Source organism: Carica papaya, chromosome 4, assembly GCF_054855325.1.
Source record: "Carica papaya isolate Zhongbai chromosome 4, ASM5485532v1, whole genome shotgun sequence".
Taxonomy (NCBI): Eukaryota; Viridiplantae; Streptophyta; class Magnoliopsida; order Brassicales; family Caricaceae; genus Carica; species Carica papaya.
The window spans coordinates 1,073,878-1,089,586 of NC_142312.1; the positions used below are offsets into that span (position 1 = coordinate 1,073,878).

General features: G+C 33.2%; 2 protein-coding genes, 1 non-coding gene and 1 pseudogene across 5 annotated transcripts; 3 read left to right on the top strand and 1 right to left on the bottom strand.

Annotated features, from left to right (window-relative positions):
- The first annotated feature begins 1,614 nt into the window (after positions 1-1,614).
- On the top strand, positions 1,615-1,687 carry TRNAR-CCU (transfer RNA arginine (anticodon CCU)). The gene has a single exon. It is a non-coding gene; the product is annotated as a tRNA-Arg (tRNA).
- A 596-nt stretch (positions 1,688-2,283) lies between these two features.
- LOC110814423 (transcription initiation factor TFIID subunit) lies at positions 2,284-7,753 on the top strand. Of its 2 annotated transcripts, none has more exons than XM_088217159.1 (6): positions 2,284-2,742; positions 2,832-2,938; positions 4,249-5,051; positions 6,424-6,577; positions 6,989-7,323; positions 7,420-7,753. In XM_088217159.1, exons 1-6 carry the CDS (start codon positions 2,418-2,420, stop codon positions 7,541-7,543), a joined length of 1,848 nt encoding a protein of 615 aa, XP_088073285.1. In that variant the 5' UTR covers positions 2,284-2,417; the 3' UTR covers positions 7,544-7,753. The 2 variants fall into 2 exon arrangements, with proteins under 2 accessions (XP_088073285.1, XP_021897585.1); XM_022041893.2 differs by having other exon boundaries at positions 2,285-2,742; positions 6,445-6,577.
- Positions 7,754-9,211: 1,458 nt separating this feature from the next.
- LOC110814319 (protein PIN-LIKES 2 pseudogene) lies at positions 9,212-13,785 on the bottom strand (annotated as a pseudogene). Its single transcript, XR_015818233.1, has 2 exons — positions 13,618-13,785; positions 9,212-11,953 (listed from the first exon to the last, which is right to left on the bottom strand). The product of XR_015818233.1 is annotated as a protein PIN-LIKES 2 pseudogene (transcript).
- On the top strand, positions 9,369-10,901 carry LOC110814321 (putative UDP-rhamnose:rhamnosyltransferase 1). Its single transcript, XM_088218030.1, has one exon. The coding sequence runs from the start codon at positions 9,369-9,371 to the stop codon at positions 10,818-10,820; it is 1,452 nt and encodes a 483-aa protein (XP_088074156.1). The 3' UTR covers positions 10,821-10,901.
- Positions 13,786-15,709: the final 1,924 nt, after the last annotated feature.

Here is a 15,709-nt window from a genome sequence, read left to right on the forward strand (position 1 = left end):
TTAAAAACCGTTAACTTCTATTAAGAGAAGAGACTGAATCGAAATTTTGTTAAAAGTACAATAATTAATTTAAGTATAAATAAATTATATGTGCAACAAATTATTATTTTTGTCAAAAAAATAATTTATAAAAATAACCCATCTCCATTTTATTTTTGTATTTCATTAAAAAAGAAGAATCATTAAATATAATTTACATATATATATATATATATATATATCATCAAATCACTATTTCTACTTCTTTCACTTATGTTTTTGTTGTGACATGATTTGGTAATCACCCAAAACTTTTACAAAGTGGGACAACAAACCCATAAATTGATACAACCGTATCAACTTTGTTTTACAGATGATACATATTATATCAACTCTGGGTTAGCCATGCAATCCACAAAGATTCAGCCACATATATATATATATATATATATATTAACTTGAAGATGTGAACACCTTTAAATTTAGTACTCCTTGATAAAATAATCAAGAGATCATAAGTTAATTATATTAAATTAACAAAGTATTAACGCGCTAATCAGTAAAATTTACTAAATTATTATAAAAAAAAAACTGAAATTAATACCACATAGCATATAATTGCACGAATTAATCAATTTCGAAGGGGACCTTTTCATTAGATGTAAAATGTCATTTTATAATCAAACAAATTATACGAGTCCGGACCGACAACTTAGCTACTAACCAACTAGTTTAATTTTTATGTTATGATTTAATGGCTAAAAATATTTTAATTAGTGTTTTTATAAATATATATTATATATATGGACATCAATGATAAACTAATCAATAGATCATAAGTTAATTACATTAAATTAATAAAGTATTAACGTGCTAATCAGTAAAACTTACTAAATTATTATAGAAAAAACTGAAATTAATACCACATAGCATATAATTGCACGAATTAATCAAATGTCATTTTATAATCAAACAAGTTATACGAGTCCGGACCGACAACTTAACTAATTTAATTTTTGTGTTATGATTTAATGATTAAAAATATTTTAATTAGTGATTTTATAAAATTAAGCGCAAAAATGTGTATTATATATTTATGTATAAATTTAATTAATTGTAGTTGTTGTGAGAGCTTGGAACACCGTTGGGTAATAATAGCAAAGCCTCAACTTATATATACAACCAATATGAATGGCACAATTCTAGTGGGTTATGGTAACATGTGGTTGATAAGAATTGAAGAGCATGGGCCACTTTGGTACCCTATCCACATCAATGGAAGTTCCCAAAAATTAATTTTCGTATTAGGGTTTACATTAAGTTGCGTTTGAATGCGACTTTTAATTTTAATTTTTATATTTGAAAATTAATTTTATAAAAATTATAATTTAAACATACTTTTAATATATTCAATAGTATTTATAAAATTTATAATATAAGTTGTAGTTACTGTTAATATCTACTTAATTTCGAGAGAAACGACGTGTTATTAGATTAAATTATTTTATATTCGATTTTATAGGTGCATCCACGTTCACAATATTTAGAAATTAGTCTACCAAGCACAATTCATTATTATAAGAACTAGTTGAAAGTTTTGAAAATATATTATTAGAGTATTTTTATAACAAACAAGCGCCTATAGCTCAGTGGATAGAGCGTCTGTTTCCTAAGCAGAAGGTCGAAGGTTCGACCCCTTCCTGGCGCGATTTTTTCCTCCTAATTTCCATCTCTTTTTTTTTTTTTTTTGTTATTTTGAAATAAAAAAAATGTATTTAGGTATGCAAGGGAAGAATGAATTATATAAAAATAAATAAATAAAAATAAGATTATTCATTGTAAATATACAAATTTTCTTAAGAAAAATTATTTAAAACCTTGTAAAAAAAATTTCATATGTCACAAGCATTTTTTAAAATCAATAATTTTTCTTAAAGTTACGATCTAACATATAAATTATATTACAACTTTTTTAAAAAAAATTCAAGATTACTAATTTTTTAATAAAAATAAATATTAATGCTATAATTTATTTAAAATTTAATTCAACAATATCACTAACATACTAATAAAAATAATATAATCTAATAGGCTTATAAATTGAAATGTAGTTTTAATACTTATATATATTTTTTTATATATAAAAATTTGTAAATTTGAATATAATAATTTTTTGTGTATTTTAAAAATTATTTTTATTACGATATAATTTGATGTATTATTATCTACTACTAAATAATTGGATAAATTTACTAAAAAAGAAAGAAGAAGAGCTTTTGTATTTAAGCCGGGGGCCATTTTTATTCTTGGAACTTTTCTCAACCCTTTTGACTTTTTGGAGCTTTTGACCATCGTTTCATCATCACCGCTGATCTCTTCGCGTCTTCCCCTGTCGAAGACTGAAGAGTGAAGAAGAAAAAGAGGAAACAGCGATAGAGATGGCTTTGCTTGGCGATGACGGGAAAGGCTACGAGCTGGCCAGGAAGCTCGAGTCTTGCGGCGTCTGGCGCGCTTGGCTCGGTGATTCTCTCTACTCAGGTTTTGCTCATTTTCTCTCTTCTTCGTCCTCGTGGGAATCCTTCATGCGTGTCGATGACTCCAAATCTAGGGCTCAGATCCAGCTCCAGCTCCGGGCTCGTGCTCTCTTGTTCGACAAAGCCACCGTCTCTCTCTTCCTTCGATCCAACCATAATCCTAACCCTAGCACTTCGTCGTCGTTCTCCGCCTCTTGTTCTCTTGCTGTTTCGAGGCTAAACAATAATTGTGAGTAAAGTCTCTGACTAATTGTTAATACTTTTTTTCTTCTTTTCCTTTTGCGCCTAATTTTATTAGGACTTTTGGTTTCGATTCAGATTTGCGGCTGCACGGCGACGACGTCTACTTCACGCTGGAGAATGGTCCATTAAACGGGGTACAGCAGCGGGAAGGCGGTTTACAGTCTAATACAACGTCTTCCAAGGTGAATTTGTGTACTTCATCCCTCTGTTTCTCAGTTTTTTGTAACTAGTGGCATTTTATTTTTTATTGGCTGTACTGATGATGAAACAGAGCTTAAAGAGTCAGAATTCAAGTATAATCGGTCAGGTTTGGGGATAAATGCAGTTGCCTTTTGCATTTAATTGGTGCTAGGTAGAGAGGTGATTCATACCATGATATAGCAGCGGCTGTGATTGTTATAATGTTATATGCCAATGTGATGTCACTTTAGGCATTCGTTTGCAAGTTGTCATGGCTGCTTGATATCATTCTGTGTAAGGAGGGCTTTAATGTCCTGAACTCGCGTTAGTGCATTCTTACTCTTGTAAACATAGTGCATTCCTATTGGGATAAAGACATCGATGACTGTGATACTGAGTTTGAGGTGGTTGTTGGAGATTTTACATTAAATAAGGCTCGTCCATGATGAACTAGTAAAAGGATACTAAATATGAATTTATTATTTTTCAAACTTTGAAAGTATTTATTATAACATGCAAGATACATGGTGTTGAGAGAATGTTTGCTTCGTGGTTTGTTTATTTCTTCAATCAGTGCAATGTTTGTCATTCAAAAGCCAGCTTTATTGTCTCTATTGCATAGTTCAGCTATGTATCTGGAAATTGTTTGCAATAATGTGCTTTCTATAGGAACATGGATATAGGTTCTCCATGTGTGGATTGAATTTGAACTGCTGGCCTCACTTTCGACTTGATTTTCTCAGAGGGACAAGGTGCATTTTTATCCAAATGCCAATACCTTGGTGTTATTTTTTTTTTTTTGAAATAAAAAGTGTGAACTATATTATCATGGTACCAAACAACCGGGGTAACTGCCCCTATACATAAAACTTCACAATATAGTTAGTGAGTCAATGACATGCCCAAAATGCACATCACTAATCATGTCATGCCCAAACAATAAAAATCCAAAATAATGCATTCACATATCTCTCAACCTATACAAATCAGTAGGTTTATCCTCAAAAGTTCTAGAATTTTCTTTCCTTCCAAAGAATCCAAAACAAGGATAATGGAATAATATATTTCAACTTTCTAGCCTACTTGAACTTTGGTGTTCTTACCTGCTACTTTCAGTTCTGTACAAATCATCTGTAAATGTGAATGAGTATATCTACATACTATTAGATATTTAAACATTAAGGAGGGTTTTCTGGTTGATTTGTTGCTTTCAGTGATTTTCACGTCTCTTCTTTTTCTGCTTCCATTTCTTTTCGGGTGAAAAGTTCTGTTTTATGCCATGTGACTATTGATCCTTTGATTGGGTGTGTAGGTTCAATCCAGGTCAACTTTTAGCAGTGGACCAAGATATGATGAATCTGAATTTGATAATTTATCCCAGAGATACAGGACTAATGAACTGCCAGAAACATGGTATAATCAGTTCATTGAGCATTATAGAGTTAGCAGACCATACAGACTGTCACATGGAGACCGAGAATCCGATAAGCGCACGCCTGAGGACATGTCTGCTTATCTCAGGCATGTTGAAAAGCATAAGAGAAGGCGTATAGCATTTCAGGAGGATCAATCAGGCTTTGGAAATTCTGTCCTGGAGAATAGATCGGGAACACAACCAAGTTCTACTTTAGATGGCAATAATTCAGATGATGATGTGCCATTTTTACCTGAAACGATGTTTACAATGAATTGTGTACCTGATAGTGCCCTTCCATCAATAACTAGAGCACAAGATAACCGGAAAGTTGAATTTTATGGAGTTCTTGATACCCTACCGCAGGTTACAACCAAGAGTCCTGTTATGATTGAGAGGCTTGGTATAATGCCTGAGTACCTTAGCATGGAACAGAGGGGAAGTCTACGTCGTGGGAAAACTGACAGGAGAAGCCTCAGTGAAGAGCAAGCATTGCAGATGTCTCAAAAAGTAATGGTTCGCATGCTGAATAGTGCAGGATTTGAAAGTACAACTGAGGTTCCCCTGGAAGTTTTATCGCAGCTGCTTAGCCATCATCTTTGTAAACTAGGACGCATCTTGAAAGTTCTCACTGATAGTTACAGAAAGCAGTGTTCGGCAATTGAACTTCTAAAGATGTTTCTTCAAACAGCAGGATATAGGTGAGTTTGATAAGCATTTGCAGGACACACACACACACACACACACACACACACACACACACACACAGAGACACAAGTGTTTTTCTCTCCCTACCAAATTTCTAAAGTAGCATCACATTCCATTATAAACTCACAATAGAATACAAAGAATTAACATGATCTTGATTTGGCAAAAAAAAAGGCATTATTTTCTTTGTAGGTGATTGGCCTTTAAGGAATCAATTATGCTGCAAAGACTATTATGGAAAAAAAAAATTCTTAAGGGGCATGGAGCCTCTAAGAAAATTGACTGCAGCCTTTCATGCAATAAGAAGTTGTTTCCTGGTTCTGTTGGAAATTGAAGTCAAATGCATTTAGTGTTGGTTTTTCTTTCTTGGTTTTCAGTCTGGTCTAATTCAAGGAATCCAGTTTATATAGTTTGTTGAAACTGACTTTGTGTCCGATACAGGAAAAATTGTTTTGGCTCAATGATTCTATTGTAGCAATTATCTTTTTTGTTATCATTCAGTTATCACTTTCACTTATCTTGTACACCATATACGAGTACTTAAAGGCCTTGTGCTTCTTTGACTTTTGAATTGAAACTTTGGAATATGAAGATGTGTTTCTTTGATATAAAATTGAAACTTTAGAATATAAAGACATCTATTATTGTGGTTTTTGAGGGCACTACTTGGGAAGTGCTTATTTGTTAAGGCCAGTGCCAGTAATGATAATTTGTTGATGATTTTCACCTGAGAGCTTGTCCTTGGACATGTTCTAGGATTCTCTTTTTTCTCTATTTGGAGATGGTGCAGTAAGCTTAAACTTACAACACCAATTACAAGCATCAGTTTTTACCCTTTAGAATATTGATTTTATTTAAAAAATAAAAAGTATAAATATATTCATAGAGCACCAAGGGGGTGCAACCCATGTACAAAAGTATTACATATTAGTTACGCAATCAATAATATACCCGAAATCATTCACCTTATACACGTCATGATGAAAATTAAAGACCCAAAAAGATATAACCATCTATCCCTAATTTTAGCAAAGTCATTTTCTATTTCTTTGAAAATCCTTCCATTCCTTTCCTTCCACTAGAATATTGATTTATAGAAAATAAAAAGTTGTAAAAATCATGGTTAGCCTTTGAAGAATTATTACTTACAATCACCATTGTAAGTTAGGGGTTACTGAAACATACCCTTCCCCCTCTCAGTTGTATATGCTAGGCTGTATGTTCCTATGCTTTGATTTTTCATTTATAAGGTGTATGCTCTTTGTATTCTTTCCCCGTTCATGACATCTATGCTAATTTTGATCCATGCTTCCTATTTCCTGATCTCTTTTCTGTTGACATTCTTTTTCTGTTACTTACCTGAAGCGACTTTCTTATTGCTCCCAGCAATTTTGGAGTCTTGGCGGATCTTGTTAAGGATAATACCAGTATCTTTTCTCAGCAAGCTCATCAACAAGCAAATGCAATCCAGTCAGCAATGCAGTCACAGCACCAGAATCCTCTTCGACTAGCCCAACAAGTATGTTCTATTATTTTCTATTCTCCCAGGGACCCATCTTGATGTGTTGTATTTTACTTCTCATCTGTTGGCATGATCAAGTCTTATTCATTCTACCTTCAGGGGTATTTTTGAGATGCGTGAAAGTCAACCAGGCAGTAATTACTGTGGTTTTCTTTAATTAGTACCCTAGAGGGTGGCATTAACAAAAGGCACAGGATGAAAATTTGGGCAGCTGTGGCTTTTCTGTGTTTTCTTAGCATATCCATGGAGCGGAAGTTATCAGTGGGGTTCTGATTTTTGTTCCCTAACTTGGTGAAGTTTTACTGAGCAGTTATATGAGAAACATGAGATGATCTGGTCTTCTTAAGGTTTTAATGTCATCGCATTGTTAGAAATTTAAGTAATATAAAATTTTTGGTGTATTCGCAGATGCCAAGACAAATGCATCCACAGATGCAGCAAATGGTGCAGCTTCCAACTTTGACTATGCAGCAGAGGCAACAGTTAGAAAGATTTTGTAGACGTCAAGCTTCTGCTTCTCACCCTGCTATGGATATTGATAAAGATCGGCCTTTGGTACAGGTCAAGCTTGAAGCATCAGAATTGCCGTTGGATGGTAACGCATTCAACGCTATAAATAACAGCCATCAACAAATGCAGTTCCAGCAGCAGCAAATTGCTGTAATGTCAAATCTCCATGCTGCCCAATCCAGTAGCCAGTTTAGGCAGCTGGCATCTATGCAAATTCCTCAAATGCAGACACAGTAAGGAAAACCCAAAAAAGGATGCACTCTATGAGAAGAGTTGATTTACAACAAGTGACTTAATGGAACTTTGTCCTTTTTTTTTTTGGCCTGCAGGAACATGAGCATTGTTAGGGCTCCGCCAGTGAAGGTTGAAGGGTTTCAGGAGTTGATGGGCGGAGACCATTCGTTGAAGCATGACTCAGAAGAGAATAAGCTGGCCTCTTCCTCTGGTAAATAGTTATACGACTAATTGTTTATGATATGTATCCGACCTAGATTATACTGACCTAGGGAGTTTAATGGCAATTGTCCGTTATTTTTGTTGTTCATTCTCTAATTTAGTCGTACAACAATGACTGCAACTGCGAAATGGGTCACAAAGTCCGTGTCTTGCAAAAACACTGTAGGAATTTGAGGTGCTCAATGAGGAACAATTGTGATTATGGAAGTCTGTTTCAATGTTACTGAGACTAGACCTAGTTTGGGAGTCTGACTATGGAAGTCTGTTTCAATGTCATGGGACACCTAATTTAAGAATCCGTGTGGGTTGTAGAAAATGAAAGGGTACTGGGGAAGGAGGAATAGGGAAATTTTGGTCTTCATATTAAAATATCAGTTATTTGGTCTGAGATATTTTAGGGTAAATTATAACTTCATAGGTGTAGTTCAACCATTCAGATGCTATGCCTGGTTTGATCTTTATTTAATTTTTAATATATATAATTTGCAAAAAGTAACGAGTTTTTAATATTACCTACTTACAATATATTAAATTAATTTTCGATATTTTACATTTATTATAATTCAATTTTTTATATATATTTTTTTAATTTTAAACATCTAATTTTGATTTTATTTTGTAATAAAAAAATTAAAATGATTAAATTATATTTCAATACTTAATTTAAGAATATAATTTTAATTATTTAATTAAATTAATAGATTAATAAAAACAAAAAAATATTTTTAATTTCCCAATTATCTAATAATTTCGTGCTACAATTTTGAATTAAAAAAAATATTATTAAAATATGGTAGAAATTAGTCAACTGAACTATCATTATGTTTGATGCTCCCAACAATTTACTTTAGTGGCCGCCACAGGTGCTCTACTTTACAAACATTTAATAGTTATGGCATATAAATAATCAAAATTTACATTTAAAAATTTATATAAATACTCGTATACATATTATCTTATTAAATGATTATAATTCTACTGCATGTTATAAGAATATGAGTTTTAAGTCAGAATTATGTACATAATTTTAGAAAAAGAAAAAAAAAAAGTAAAAATAACAAACAAAATGAATTGTTAATTTTTCTCCAGTCGATAAAACCCTACTTTTCTAGAAAAAAGATGCAATGAGATCTCATCCAATAAAAACTATGCTATATATATATATATACATATACATGTGAAATAGTTAAAAAGTTTTGGTAGTTGAAAAACAAAAATATAGCACCGATTACTTTGAAATGATAACAATTATTTTCAATATTTTCTAAAAAATTACATTAATTTATTTGTAACTCTATATATATATATATATGTATCATAATACATTTATGAATTTATTTACTTGCGCATTTTTCTACTTGTACATGTATAAATGAACATATATACGTCTCTACATATCTAAATATACGCGAACTTATACATTTGTTACATGCATCTAATACCCGTACGCTTATATATATATATAGAGAGACTGACGCATACATAGACATGCATGCATGTACTATAATAATATGTGCAATAATAATGTATATACGTACATATCGATAACTACTATATACATGCATTATGCATATATCTATAATATTTCGAGTATGAAGAAAAGATTTAAAAAAACAGAGTAAATATATCTATCTATATGTATATATATATATATATGTCAACCGAAGCAGCTAAATTTTCTTCTTCCTTTTCTCAACCAAAATAAATAAATATCATCCGTTCGTGCAATTTCAACAAAGTGAATGATTATTATTAGTATAGAAACGGCACAACTACGTTTCTCTTTATATACATACATAACCAGAAACTCTACCATTTCACAATGGATTCCCGGCCAATCTCCATTGCTGCACCAAAAAAGCTTCACATAGCCATGTTTCCATGGCTAGCCTTCGGCCACATCATGCCCTTCTTACAACTTGCCAAGCTCATTGCCCAAAAGGGTCACCACGTTTTCTTCATTTCCACCCCTAGAAACATCCATCGTCTCCCTAATCTCCCTCCGAACCTTCTCCCGTTCATAACTTTCGTCAAGCTCCCGTTACCCGGCGGTGACGGAAACCTGCCGGAAAACGCAGAGGCAACCAGCGATATCACTCTAGACAAAATGCCTTATCTCAAGAAGGCCTACGATGGACTGCAACACCCCTTGAGTCTCTTCCTGGAATCCTCTTCTTCTTCTCTGGATTGGATTATCTACGACTTTGCTTCCTTCTGGTTGCCTCCCATGGCGGCTAAGTTCGGAGTCCGACGAGTTTTCTTCAACATCCTAACTGGGTGGACGATGTGTCTGTTTGGGTCAACGACTGACGCCATGGTCAACGGGGAGGATCCAAGGACTCAGCCGGAGCATTTCACTGTTACTCCCAAATGGGTTACATTTCCGACGAAACTAGCCTTCCCCCTTCACGATGCCAAGATGTATATTTCTTCTGCGAATCAACCCAACGTTTCAGGAGTTTCGGATCTGTACCGTCTCGGCTCGGTCATTCAGGGCTGTGATGTTTTGGCGTTAAGAAGTTGCATGGAGCTTGAACCAGAGTGGTTGCACCTAGTGGCCGAACTTCACCGGAAACCAGTGGTTCCACTCGGACTGTTGCCGCCGTCGGTTGATGATCAGGCTGAGAAAGATGACTCGTGGGTTGAAATAAGTAAGTGGCTGAACCAGCATGAGAAAGACTCAGTTGTTTACGTAGCACTCGGAAGCGAAGCGGCACTGAGTCAACGAGAACTCACTGAACTGGCGCTTGGGCTGGAGCTATCTGGGTTGCCATTCTTCTGGGCATTAAAGATAAGTTCAAGACGAGCCGATTTCGTAAAATCTGCACACCCATTGTTAGAGCTGCCAGAAGGGTACGAGGATCGAATCAAGGGACGAGGGATTGTCTGGGCGAGTTGGGCACCCCAACTCAGGATACTGAGTCACGACTCAGTTGGGGGATTCTTGACTCATTGTGGGTGGAGTTCGATCATAGAGGGAGCCATGTTTGGACGTGCATTGGCAATGTTGCCTTTCATGGTGGATCAAGGATTAAATGCGAGAGTGATGGAAGAGAGAAAAGTCGGCGTTTTGATTCCAAGGAATGATGAGCAAGACGGGTTGTTTACGAGGGATGGCGTAGCAGGGTCGCTGAGGCTGGTTATGGCGGATCAGGACAAGGAGGGAAGTAAGACTGGTTACAAGGAAAACGCGAGGAAGATGGCGAAATTATTTGGGGATAGAGAGCTGCATGAAAAATACATGGATGGTTTTCTCAAGGAACTTCTTGTTTAATCCCTATCAGCGTAGATTACATTAATTAAGTATGGCCAATGTGATTAACGAAGTAATTAGTACGAATAATGTTGGGAGTTTGATCGTGTTAATCTAATTTTTAGAAAATAATGTTGAACATGTAATTATTGAAATATATAATTCTTCTATACAAAAATATTTAGTAGTATAGAAAAACAAATTTAAAAATATCATAATAAGCGTACCTCCAAGATTAAGCATCAAAGAAGGCACCATTGCAGCACCTAGTATCTCCAAACTGACAGTAACGAAAGGGAGTGGCGCATCTTCTCCAAAGACCAAAGATTGTAACTTTGGCACAGCCCAACAATAAAGCTGATAAGAGATGCTGAGTGCTTGACTGGAGTCTGTTCGGCTGACAATTTTGATTCTCCGAACCATTTTGGGCTCAGCCAAGCAGCGGATGAACCTTGGACTGCTTGCACTGGCTTCTCTTGAGATTTTAATGCCAGGAAATGTTGTCTATGAACCACCTGGTATGCTGTTAAAAACCCCGGAAATAAAACGTGTCTTAGAGGCTTCAGATTCGGCTTCTGGAAGGAGAGGCCTGCTGAGATCAGCAACTGACCCTTGTTCCTCAATTTCAATCCCTTTCTCTACAACCTCGTAATACCTCCATAGAAACAAGGATAACAGCAACCCACTGAGCAAAAGAGACATAAGACACTCCTCTGGAATGGCAGTGTTGGGCAAATGGGTTATCTTGGGTATGACAAACAAAACCTACAATAGCAAGGGGAGATTTCCAGTATTGCCAAAAGCAGTCATGATAATAGTGAATCTGCTGAATTCAGGAGGCGGGCGGCATATAAGTACCACCAAGTATCCAAAAAAGGAACCAATAATTGTATTGATCAATACAGTGATCGGTATGAACCACCAGTGTGAAATGTTCTTCAGTTAAATGCTGTTCACCACTTCAGTGAAGATCACACGAGGCAAAAAATAGAGCACAAACAAGCTGTTTAGAAGCTTATATGTTGTTTTTCAGACCATCCCACTTTTGGTTGTGCAAGAGCCAACTATTGTCAGGCATAGAAGCTTCAGCAATGACACAATGCTACTTAGCTTATGCTTGCCCCGGGGAATCCACATTATTTGCATAAACTCCCCTAAAATAAACTGACATTTTCCTTTCAGCTGCTACTCTTAAAAAAACCTCATTTCTTCAACATAAACCAAAAAAAAAAAAAAATGAAACACATAATTCGCAGAAACTCAAGGCATATATCTACTAAGTTCGCTGTAGAGGAAACTAAGAAAGCTCACCCAACCAAATTGTGACACAAGAACATTCAGGAAAATAATTGTTCGATTGATCTCCTAGTAAGCTTACAAAAAGGGCAGGAGGAAAAAAAAAACAATAAGCGTGACCCGGAAAGACATATATGAGTCTGGTAAAATACAGGGAAGAATATGCTAAGCATTTGGTTTGGAAATATTTAAATATAGTTTAAGGGAAGGAGAAAGAAAAAAAATGATTATATAGCACAAATCACAGCATAGAATTCTATCAATGAATTAATCAATTCTTGTTAAATGAATTCTAAAAGTTACCTTAATTATAGTCGATAGGTCATAACTCACACATATATGATGTTAATAATTACATACCTCGTTTATAATAATCAAGATATCAGGAGCTTATCCAGCCCGAATGATCCTACTCAAGTACAACTGTGCCTCACTCACATTCAATACCTTACAGTATGCATTAACCAATGTATTAAGCGTATCACTTTCTGGTGAGAGCATGTCATTTAACCATTCTTAATAAACACTTTATGTGATCAACCAACTCAAATCTAGATGATGACATTAAGATGTGATTAACACATAACAGTGAGATTAAGATTAAATTCACCACATCACCCTTCTTCAAATTTCTTAACAAATCCAAACTAACAAGAACCATTGTCAATTAAATTTCAGGATTTAAATCTTCAAATTCGTGATCTTACTCACATAAAGGATAAATGAAATGGTATAATGAGAATGTTTAACAGTGAGCAATATGAGCAAACAATGCATTTGAAAGAGGAGTCCAGTGACCTCCAGTGAGAGAAACCAAGGGTGGTGTAGGAATCGAGATTGAAGATGAAAAGGGAGGAGACCCAGAACGGGAATACGGATGGGATGAAATCTTTGAGCGAGGGACTCTTCTCCCATACTGATGGGAAACAACGGATAAGAAGAGGCGTAAAATTTCCAGTTGCCCAGAGTCCATTTCAAGAGATTATGGTAGCAATTTGGTTGATGATAAGGAAGATGAAAAAGAAGACAAAGGTTTCTTGTAGAGATGAAAGAGTGTCTGACCTAGAGAGTTGATGGTGGCTGCCTGATTTTCAGATGGAGACAGGCGACATGAATGCTAGTTAGTGATCAAACTCCTTGGCGGAGTCCATTGATTAGTAAATTAAACTCAAGAAAAATAATTCTAATAAATAAACAAAATCAGCACCATTTCGTTGTCATTTTCAGACCTGCAATATGTTCGTGGTTCTCATTATAATTGTAATGAAGAAACCTTCTCACCGCAACAACGATCACTACATAGACCAGCATATTTCCAAGCAGCAGAAAAATTAAATTATAACTCAGGGACTCCCAATTAATTCAAACAAAATCTCTCGCATTTCTTCATCATACAGGATCAGTAAAAGATAGATTTGATACTGCCGATTATATTTCAACATACCTTCAAACCAAGTGAAGACATAAAATCAACAGAAGAACCGAATGCGATACATGAAAAAGACGAAAGTAAACGAAATACCTGTATGAAGATCTTGACGAGGCAGAATCCGGGCGGCCGGCTTGCACCGGTAATGGCGGTGGTCCGAGTTATCTATCGGGTCGGATTCAATTGTTGATTAATTTCAGCTTAATTTTTCAACGAAACTAAATCAAGTTTAGTTTTCAAACACAATTTTTTACTTGATATTAATTATTCATATAAATCTTATAAGATAAATAAAACATCATAATTAAACATATTTTTAATTTTTAATTTTTTTATTAATTATTCATTTATGTACATACATATTTTTTAAATTTTTTATTATCTAAATATATTTATTTTAATTTTAAAATATAATATATTATATTAATACATAAACTTTAATTTTCTATTGATATAGATATAATTATATTAATATTTATGTAAAACAAATAATTGAAACATACTCGTATCCAATAATTTGTAAATCTAATATAATAAAAAAAAGATAAAAAATATTTAAACCTAACCCAAATCTAAAGCCGATTTGGTTCGCTCTCAATACATTAAATTACGTTTAAATTTGGTAAAATTTATCTTTAAATCCGTTCTATTATCATCTTTTATTTAATATTTTAAATCACGAATGTTCATAAACTAAAAAAATTCAATTGGCTATCAAAATTAAGTACTTTTGCCTAGTAGCTTTTAACTTTTATTCATATCTACAATATATTACATACATGCTAAGATAATAATTTGGATGACTATGATCTCTTTCAAATGTAATTATACATTATCATTTTACTCACTTTATTCTTTTTTTCACCTTTAAATTTAAATTAATCTTCTCGTATATGTAATTTCTATAATTGATCGGTAGCTTTATGTTATTGCATTTAACTTTTTCTCATTCGTAACCATTAAGAATCTTTTATAACATTATTCGTTTTCTCTTTTTTAATGATAAATAAAGAATATGAATGTGGACATACGTGTCGTCGACCTAATTCAAAATACATTAAAAAAAAATGCGTACGCATATGAAGAATTTGTTAAATTTTATTATCTTTGGTTATATTAGTGTACAATATATAATAAATAATAAATTAAATTATTTTTTTAAAATAATATTTTATTAAAAATTAAAATGATAAATTTAGATATTAGTTTTCGCATCTCATATATAATAACGATGTTTTAAACTCGAACACGTTTAATTTGACTTAGCTGAATATGATTTAATATAATTTTTTTTTTTAAAAAATTAATTCAAATACGAATTTAACATTATAAAATTTGTCTATATCTGACGTATCAAATTTAAGTTAAATAACTCACAAATTCGATATAATTTGAATTTTTTTTTTAAGAGAGAAAATTTTAAATATTTTGAGACGTGTTGTTCGAATTTAATTTGAAAATTTTGGTTATAACTTATTACTTAATTGGCCTATATGTATATGTGTTTGGAAGTCTATAAACTTTTTCAAAAAGTCCATTGCTGTCTCTTTCCGTATAGACGAATTTTTAATTTTTAATTTTAATAATTATGTTTAAAACATGATTAATTAGTAGATTAAAGTAATGGTAATGAAAGAAATGCAATGGATTAAAAATACGAAATTATTAATTTATATAATATTTATATTATTACTGTGTATCTTAAATGATTTGAGTAAACATAAAAATTAATTATTTTGTATTTAAAATAAAATAATGTTATTATGACTACGTTTATAAGATTTAGAGATTTAATTATTAGTTTATAAATTTTTAAAATTAATTTTTTAAAATATTAATATAATTTTTTATAAAAATAATAATTTAATATAAGCATGTTCTCTGTGAAACACCTACTAAAAAAAATTCGTTAATTTATTTATTTTTAATTATTTTATTAATTAAATTAAAAAATAAACCAAAAAAAGAGGTATTATGAGAAATCATTTATTTTCCCCACATCCTAGTCAGGCTGGCGAGGATGTAACGGGCTGGAATTATCAATTTTGTACGTGCCCAATGGAATTTCAAGACCTCGTTTGGCTCTCGTTTAACAGTAACTGACAAAAAGATTGTTATATGGTTTCATATTTAGTGTATCCAAACAATCCCGGATTCGGTACGCACGCCTCCTTATTTTGATACG